The following is a 10,134-nucleotide window of genomic DNA, read 5'->3' as shown; positions in this document are numbered from 1 at the left end:
AAAACGGAATTTTTATTTTTTCGCTAATTTCGCCGATTACGCTTACCGTACGCGTACGGTAAAAAAATATTAAAAAAAAATATCCACACTAACCCCACCCCGTGTGCAATTGGTGACCGAGTGCGTTAAGTGGGCGCGCACGCCACGAATGGCGTAAAGTAACTTAGCATTTAAAAAACCGTACAAATTCACTGAAAAAACCATAGGTTTCACACACGTTATAGTTAGGAATTAGCATTTAAAAAACCTTGCAAATTCACTGAAAAAACCATAGGTTTCACACATGTTATAGTTAGCGGAAATTTTACTGATAAAAAACCAATGAAATTCCCCCGTTATAGTTAGTGCAGGCAACTATAACTCACGCGACCGCAATCTTCTGCTGATGACATATGTGTCTTTATGAAAAGAAAATATTTGTAATATATGTATAGCTAAAAATGTATGGAAGAAGACATGGGTAAATAAGTGTCTAAATACAGTATTAGCATCAGCAGAGGATTGCGGTCGCGTGAGTTATAGTTGCCTGCACTAACTATAACGGGGGAATTTCATTGGTTTTTTATCAGTAAAATTTCCGCTAACTATAACATGTGTGAAACCTATGGTTTTTTCAGTGAATATATATATATATATATATATATATATATGTTTTCCAAGGAATCGTTGCGAAATCACCGCTCTCCCTCCTCGCGACGCCGGTAGCGTTCGCAACTCCGCTTTAAATGTTTTCCACAAGGATAAGATCTGAGAATTCTTATTGTGTTGTCCTTTGGTGTGCCGCTGGATTATTTATTGGGAATTCTCGGATCTTATCCTTGTGGAAAACACACATATATATATATATATATATATATATATATATACACACACACAACATGAAGGGACCTGCAAATGGAAGGAATACTCTTCTCTAGTGAATGGCAAACCAAGAAAATTCCCAGTATTGACTAAGCAATCATTTGTTTTCTGAAATAACAAATTAGGGGAAACCTATCGGCAAAAATAATGAGTTACTAAAATGAGCTGCATCTGCCATAAAAGCACTGCGAGAATCCTAGTGAAACATGCGAGGGGGAAAAAAGCCACTTGTGAAATTATTTTTTAGTTCATTGGAGCGTTTTTTCATGTGGAGAAGTTAGAAATAAGGTATATAACCAAAATCAGAGCAAATAGGAGTTAGATCCATGTGGTGAGTGGCATAACATTTAATATAATAGACCATGCATGTGTGGGCAATGTTGGTTTCTTCTGGAAAGTGATGTAACAAGGAATCTGAGGCACAAAGCAGTTATTTTTTAATGCTATAATTCAAATGTTCGAGAGCATTTTGGCTTCAAATAGCACAGTTCCATTTGATTAAGAAAAGTGCTTGCTCACAATTTTAAATAAGGTTTTGCACTCTGGTGACCCTTCTGCATTAGTTCAACATGCTTTGTTGATCAACAAGAGCGTATTTTATCACAAAAGCAGAAACAAATAAAGCCAAACTACAGCTATCTTCATTTTGTGTCATTTATTTTAAAACATTAAACCCAAGTTGTATAGAAACCACAGAAATTACACCGATTTTTTTTTTCATTTTTGCAAAACAAAACAAAAAATACAGTAAAAAATAAGGGTCAAACTTGCGAGAGGTTCAAGGTCGGTTTGACCCTAACAATTTCTTAACATTTGGCTAAGTGCAGGAAACACCTGAAATGAACTAGCAGGTTGAGAGTAAAAAACAATAATAAAACAAACAAAAAATGTACATATTTATATTATATTCGTATACAAAGTGGTTTGATATACAACCATTATGGTTAAAAGCAAAAATAGTTACAATAAAGATCAATGACAGGTTTACCAGTCAAGTTCCGTGCAAACAGGGTGTACAGTACAATTCCCTCCTACGAAGAATGGTCAATATTCAAACCACATGTGCCAGACTTCCACCTGCTCACTAGCGAAACCGCGGTCCTGTGCAACACCAAAGCTGCTGAGCAAGTCTGGCCACTGAAATTTCAGCAAGAATGCCAAGTCTGGGATTGCATAGCGAGTCCATGTGGAACAACGTGGATAGACAGCTCTTAAAAAGACCAGGATACAAATATTTATTTCGGCCCCATAACTTCCACCTGTCTCACAACAGAACAGGCTGTGTGAACCTCAACTAACCGATGCCCTGGGCCTCTACTATTATTTACATTAATGCCTTTCCTGTTGGGATTCGTCCAATATAAAAAATAAAAAAAATTAGTTGCAGGAAAATCAGTTCGGGTTGTTTCACTATTGAAACATATGACACTAGCTTCACAAAAATAAAACTAAGATCCTAAAATATATATATATAGTATGGGGGCTTGAACCTGGTTTTTCTCCTTTGGTCATTTCAAGTGAACTTACCACCAGCATCCATTTTGTCTTTGTATATAATAGGCCATAATTTATAAACTTACAGTATATTAGTAGGAATATACATGTAGAAAAGACAAAAAGAAGCAACATATCTAGAACAGGTTGATTACTCAAAGGTCATGTCAGAGGAAAACATGTGTTTTGCCTAGTACTTTAGTATGTGTATTATTTTTATTGAGGTTAGCTGTGATACATGAACGTGGAGAAGAGTTCTAGTCCACTTAGCATGTTCTCAGCATGAAATATGAATTCTGCATTCAAACTAGAGCAGGGATTCTTAAAATGTTCATCACTGAAGGCCCTTTTTTGATTTACACAACTTCGACTATCTCCATTTTGGACAAGAAGAACATGCATATGTTTGGCAATAGATTGAACTAGCCAGTAAGTAAGCCTTACGTCCTTCTGCAAACCCAACTAGGTTCCCAGCCCTCTCCTTTGACAAACCTTGGGCTAAAGACATAACAACATCAACTTTTAAGGGGTTCCTCCTGTGTTTCTGTGTGTCGTTTCACAATGGATCTACAAGTTACACTTGACGGTTCACAGAGAGCTAGTGGTGTACAAAGTAAGAGCAGAAACACATCATGATACCAACATGAGGAAGAAATTATGGGAAACAGATTTATGCAATTTAATAAATTCGGCATCACAAAAAGAGAGCAATAGGATTCTGAAGAATGGAAAGTTTCTGAAATGAACTCCGCAAGAACAGATCTATGGATGTGCAAACTGTGAATTTGATCTTAAGAAAATCTTTCATTAATAAAGGGGAAAATACATGGAAAATTAAAACAGGTGGGGTATAAATAATGGAATCGTGATAAAACATACTGAGTAAAATAATTTACATGAAAGTAGGAAATATGGAGTAAGACAGAAACTCCACAAAACTGTTTGCCACTATTGTCCAACAGGCCATTGAAATGAAGGGTAAGTGAGGGATAAAAACTGAGGGAGACAGACAGAGAAAGGTCAAAATATACGGGTGGTCACTTAATCCTAATTCCCATTAATTGTTTCTGGTACTTCTTGCCAAAATCCAGAACACATTCAGAGACATTTCGATGAATGTCTAAACTGTGAGCAGATACCACAGACCTCTTAGAAAATCATCTATAGACTTCCTTATACGAATAAGAAATGGAGGGCTTGTAGAAATAAATGGATCTGAAAGCAACTCCATCAGTACAAATTTCACTTGTGATCCTGGCAATACATTCCATTGGCAGATCATATCACCACGATTCTGTAAAAATGTACGTTTTGTCATGAAAACTATAGAGACTCAAAGTGTCTTTCCTCAAAGAATGAGAAGTAGACTGCTCATTTATGCCCAGGAAATATGTCTGAAGCCTTCAGTGGCCACCATTAGTATTCAATCAGTATCAATGATGGCCTAAAATTGTAGCAGTTCATGTTGCTAAAATAACAAAGTTGCAAATAAAAGGCAACACTATCAAAATGTGATTCTGATAAACAATCTCTACCAGAATCCTTGTGAACCTTGCCGCATGGCGTAAGTAAACTTTAAGGAAGAGCAAATCAGATGAAAACTAAGAAAACTTAAAGAACAATGCTTGTGCTTGCTTGATTTTGCGCCCTTCAAATAAACGTTTCAGGGAAAGTGTCCAGATGCAGAAAGTTTGCCAAATACATGAATACTGTCTAGAATCGGGCAAAGATAAACATTTCAAATTTGGTCAGAATATTTTAAGAAATATTTTCACTTGTGCTTTTGTTATAGTCTTATGACATGTCAAGAAAAGGAGACCATTAGATAAGATAATTTGGCATTGCCATCACTAATTCCAGGGAAGACACAAAATGAATGTTAAGTCACTGCAGAAAGAGCATAAACAGCCTTTGGAGGGACTGATCACATACAACTCAGCTAAGAACATCTGTGAACCATCTTCAGGTCTCTGCTCTAGCATATCAGCTAAAGGAGGCACTAGAAACTCAAAACCCCAAAGCAGATCAACTCACAATGGTATGTTCTGATGCACATGAAAGAATACGTTAAAGTGGAGAGGCAGAGCTATAAACTGGATGCAATTACAAAACACTGGATCCACTAAAACAGGTTTGCACTGCACCATGCAGGACCACTTGTGTACAATCTATAGTGGTCATATATTTGACCGAAAAACTAGCACCCTATGAAGGTGAAGTTGATCTATGAGCAGTAGCTTGAATAAAGGCATCTTGCCATGAGATAATGGAATAATGATGTGTGTGAGAGTAAGTGACGGAAGATTCAATTACATAAAAAAGCCTTTTATAATTCAAAAGCTTTGAATAACGTAATATAACAACTTGAAACATAGCACGTAGGACAGAATATATGGCTAAAGCCTAACTAGGATGCAACCCCAGAATGTGCAAAACTTGTATCCACAGCAATTCTCCATGAAGGATAAAACACTAATACATATTTAAGTTACATTTTAAGTAAATTAAACTATTGTTTATTACAAGATTTTTTTTGTTTTTTAAAAGATAGCTAAAAGTAATTTACTGAGCTATGAAAAGGCCACATTATGTCTTTCATGTGTAGAGGAAGAGTACCTACCAACTCCTGCACAGTTGCGACACTTTTTGATGGATGCTGGAGGAACCCCACTTCATTGCCAAAGTCCTAGTTTAAGCCCCCTTTCTCCAACAAAGAAGAACTAAATAAATGGTACACATAGGTTACAAACACTACAATTATGTTCCCAGACCTTCACAGCCACCCCTTGATCTGATTTTCTTTTAAGGTTATGATTCAGTCTTGATTACTGGATGCTTAAGTTCAACATGCTATGTACATTTCACATTATTGATTTTTTTGTTTATGAACATCACACATCTCTTTAATCTTTCACATAAAAAAGTCTACTCTTAAAGACTTTAGGCGGTAGAAAATAAATTGGACAAGCGGAGAACATCGTTTGTGCTTCTATTATGATACGACGACCGTGTTCGGTGCCGATGTGCATGTCAGTCCTCGGTCCTGGCTCTTTTCTCTTCGATTTTTGGTGGAAATGATGATAACGAGATGCATGATTTTTGTGTTACTCCATTTTGTACAAGAACAAATGTATTTCTCTACTTGCCAAACTCCATATTGGTCCATGTTTCAGGGAAAGAACACACACCAGTTTGAAAGTTTCAGCCAATTAAAAATTGCTACATTGCTAAAAACATACTCTAGTTTCAGCAGATCCTCCTGGAGTGAAGGGATTTTGTGGCCAAAACAGTTACTGGCTAAGGAGTCCAAGTGGTATCACAGCACTGTGAAGAAGATCTGATACAAAGTAGAAATACTCAAGGAGAGAGACCTCCATCATTGACTTGAAAACCCCAGAGCGCAAGGGCTGACGATTCCACATCTGAACAGTTGCGTAGACTGAATACATTAAAACAGTTTCAATTGTAAACCTACAGAGTCCAACATCCTCTGCACTGATCTGGCCAATCTGAGTTAATGCTTTGCTAGGTACTATCCAGTTCATGTAAAGCAAATTCTGAATGTATGCCGTTCTTAAGAATCAGTTAAGTTCATTTTCAAGTTACACAACAGGAGTGCTTCCTTGAAATTTCTTCACTCATGCTGCATATGAGATTTCCATTTTTCAATCAACTTTTATAAATCATGAAGATTACATTAATTTTAAAGCCTTCTTCTCCAGTCGTTGAGAGTTATGTTTTTCCACAGTTTAAAATGAAAAGTCCACATTTTAGAAAAACGCAGTGGAAAATAGAATCACATTTTTAAAATAATCTTTTCAAGAATAGATGTTACAAACGCTAAGACTAACGTGGCTTTAAATAAAATATACATATAAACTAAACACATGTCTGAAAGTTTAAGTTTCAATAACTGGAATGACAACCAATGACATTGAGAGCAATTCTAAGAAATTGAAGAATATCGGTAAATAACTCGTGGAAATGAGTTACATTTACATAGGTTTACCTTTCAATCTGACATTTGCTACCAGGTTGCTCTCATTCAATGCAACCCGGTCCAATCATGTGAACATTGTCGCAAGGCAATAGCACATCATTAGCACAAACAGTAACCCTCTAACCCTTTTTGAGACACAATATGGACTACGCCCTCAAATCACATATGTGGAAATGCACAACAAATTCTTCTAGTAAACCCTAAATCAAGTACTTTTGCACTCCTGCGTGAGGTCATCTGTCTGTTAACCTCTCTCCAATGTGTTTCAAGTACTTGTGATTCACTGATTTGATTTCTTTGACTCCTACATCTCCCATTTGACCCAAGATGTATTAAAAAAAAAATACTTTATACTTGTTCCTGCTTGGAATTTGAAAGCAGTTATCAGGAGCAGGATTGTGATGCAACATAAGAGGTATAGAAAAGTGACAAAAAGATATCACGTAAAATTGGGAAGACACCACAAGGCTGTACCAAGTGATGATGAGTCATTCACATTTTGGATCTGTGTCGCTGAGAAAATATTAAGGGTGCGCAATACAGATACAGAGAAAAAAAATATCCATGTGAAGATGCAAAGTCCAGACAATAATGAGCCATCCTCAGTTTAAAAGAATGTCAAACAAGATTTCTTGACCTGTAACTGCTCAATACTGCATCGAAATGGCATAGGGGTGTTTGTATTTTTACTACCAAAGATGTATGTAGAAATACTTTACAGAGGAATGTAATTTATAGAAAAATATATTTTGTGCCTTAGTTAAGAAGGCTTCTGTTACTGAGGCACGGTGAGGAAAGAACTGGTGGCGCAGAGCCATTTTCTGGACTTTACAACTACATTTCTAAGCATAAGCAGGGTTACTAATAGTTGTTTTCGCAGAGTGACTGGTTTGTGTTTGAAGTGAAACTACCACAAGATAGGATCACTTACTCCCACCTCAGCTACTCTATCTGATGTTCAACAAGTGGAAGATGTGGTCAACAGACCTCTAAACAGCAATACTGTGGGAAGTTTGGAAAATCACTGAGAGTTCCCGCAAACTTCTCGTGATTTAGGGTCCCAATCCAGGTGTTTATGCTTGAAAAACATAAGGCTATCCTTCATCCAGTCAGTGGCTCACTGGGGCACTAAATGAGACTCCATGTGTTTCCAACTAATGGGATTAGTGATCCACGGCTTCCTAGCTAGGACTGCATTATAGAAATACAATTACCCTTATACAGACATACATGTACACATACATACATACATACATCCATCATACATGTCTAACTCAGAAAGGGGGCCCTTCATTACAGACTTGTGAAAAAACAGAATACAACAATCGAAATGCATGCCAAAGGAAAATATTAAGCTGCCTTTGTCGCAGTTCACCCCTACAAACACAATACATTGCGGCAAAGAGGCTTTCCAGTGACATCCAAGATTGGAAGTTTCCCATACATCAAAAAAATTTGAACTCAGTGCAAACAAAAAGGCTAATCATAGAAGTCTTTTTTCTTAAAGAATTTGGCACCCAACTGCTTCACTATGTTCTCCATCTTGGTTTCAACAGCGCTCTAGATGTGATGGTCACTCCATGAAGAAGTCACGTCAGTGTGAAACACATGCCACGCTTGAGGAGGTCATCTGATGGCCTGGTCCTTCCGTGTGATCAAGCCCAATCTGAGAGTGGTGGGGGGGAAAAAGTCATTTAAAAATTATTCTTTTTTTGTTCCATTCAGAGCTCTAGAGAACACTGAATTAAGCACCTGTTCGATTTTAAATGTCATCCCAGTGCGGCTTCATTGGGCTTCGGTCTTTCAACATAGACCCCCGGACTGAAATCAGGACCAGTTATTGAAATACGCAGTTTGTGAGAAGGGACAGAAGCAAATGTTAAAAAAGACAAAAAGGGTGAGGGGGGTGTACGAGGGTGCTCCATTCAACACACTGCAGCCACATAAAGAGCAGTCAATAGTGGTGTGATGCATCACCGTTGCCCAGAACAGAGTAATGCCTGCATCACTACACAGATGGGCTGGAGCAAAAGGCCAAGCAGCCCTGTTTAGATGCCTCAGAGAGATCTGTGTTCAAGCAACAGTGAGTGAAGATTCAACAAGTGCAGGCAGACATTTAAAAAAAATGAGGAAAAGAATCACTGTAAACATTTCACTACTGCAAGGGAAGCCACACTGAAGAATGGCTGATGTCCTCCAAAGACCAGCATTGCATGCTTTCTTCATTTCCCAAAACTCGTAATCATGTTTCGGCCCACTGTCTGCTTAATGTTATGGAGCTCCATACGGACAGGTACCAGAACGAGGTCAATGAGAAAGGGAAAGGTGGGACAGGTGCTAAGTGAAGTTTGGGAGGAAAGGAGGGCAGTGTTGGAAGAGTGCTGGATCAGGAACACACAAGCTGGGGTTGTTCAAGGACGATAGCACAGGGTTTCAGCAGGTTGGCACAGTTTGAATTTGTTGTTTTGTAGGTGTATTTTTTGTTTAGTGCACGGTCTCAGAGTCGGGACGGTTGGTGGCGAGGTATTTGGCTCTCATGCTGGAGGTGTACTGGAGGAAGACAAAAAAACAACAAAAAGGAAGTCAGGATAGTTGGTGGCAATTACACAGACTGAGTGTTATTTCCCAACTTATAAGGAGTATGTAACTCCAGATCATAACATTGGTTTCAACTTTTTCATGTTCCAGTTGGGTACAGTCAACTCGAGCAAATATCTCTACAGAGGCGGAAAGCAGAACTACCTGAACAGTAAACTGTACAAAATGCACGTATTGAGGAGTCTTTCATTGGTTTGAACACAGCAGGTGCACAACAAAATGTATCCAATCTGGCAAAACTGCTGCTGAAATTGTTGATGGATGTTTCCAAGAAGCTGCTGGGAAGATAGCACTTGATAAAAATGAATTAAATGTTCCCTAGTCATTCTCTTAGAAGCGCATACGAGATCTACTGCCTTTTCAAAAATAAGAACGATTGTGAAGAAAAATTGCAAATACTGAAACGTAGTAATGTGCTTTGTCTCAGTATGTCGGAGATTGGAAAAAAATGTATTTAATAATTTCCGCATTCACAGCAATATCAAGAAGTTTGAATGAATAGATGTGTACTGACTGAGGGCTCGCTTTTCGGTTACAAACTATGAGCCCCAATCTAGGCATGCCGGTGCCACAGGGACACCAAGTACCTCCAAACTGGGTGTGATTCCAAGGGATCATATGGACTCCTCAGGTCAGAGCCTCACTAAGTAGTTGACACCTTAGGAGAGGAGGGGCGACCTGGGTCAAAAGAACTAGCACAGCCGGGAGTACTCAGATGATGAAGTACTACGTAAGTAGCAGCTTTTGAGAGATCGCTGCTCCTTCATGAAAACTGGCAGAGGGTGGAAGTCTTCTACTGCAAAGGCTCAGTAGAAGGGGGGATGCATGTGCCAGGTTCTCTGCATGATCCTGGAGATGGGAAAAGAATTTGAGAGGAAGAGGAGTTCATGGTTTCTTCACAAGCTCTGACTAAACTAGGAGGAGCGACTAACAAAACAGGAACTGGGCATTTGAAATGAGATCTCACTGGACTACGTTGACTTTCAACATACAGAAGCTGCTTCCCTGCTCAGACGAGTCTTGAAACTCACTATTACAGCAGGTACATTTGGCAGTCATCTTTACAGATGAAAACGCTCAACAACCCTGAGAGCATCCCTAGGATTCTGAAATGCCTTTTATTAAACAGATCTATTTTGACCTCAACCATTATAGGCCAGGCCATCCCATGTATGGGTTTT

At 38.5% G+C, this 10,134-nt stretch overlaps 1 protein-coding gene across 3 annotated transcripts in view; it reads right to left on the bottom strand.

Moving 5' to 3' along the window:
- Positions 1–1,501: 1,501 nt before the first annotated feature.
- TTYH3 (tweety family member 3) overlaps positions 1,502–10,134 on the bottom strand; it is a 320,368-nt gene continuing 311,735 nt past the window's right edge. Inside the window, exon 14 of one of the 3 annotated variants that reach the window (XM_085629215.1) lies at positions 1,502–8,905. In XM_085629215.1, coding sequence (XP_085485341.1) covers positions 8,840–8,905 — 66 coding nt within the window. In that variant the 3' untranslated portion in view covers positions 1,502–8,839. The remainder of the gene's footprint in view (positions 8,906–10,134) is intronic. The other 2 variants (XM_085629214.1, XM_085629213.1) reach the window with 2 other exon arrangements.

This window comes from Triturus cristatus, chromosome 10 (assembly GCF_964204655.1).
Source record: "Triturus cristatus chromosome 10, aTriCri1.1, whole genome shotgun sequence".
Classification (NCBI taxonomy): domain Eukaryota; kingdom Metazoa; phylum Chordata; class Amphibia; order Caudata; family Salamandridae; genus Triturus; species Triturus cristatus.
This window is presented reverse-complemented; position numbering and strand designations above follow the sequence as displayed.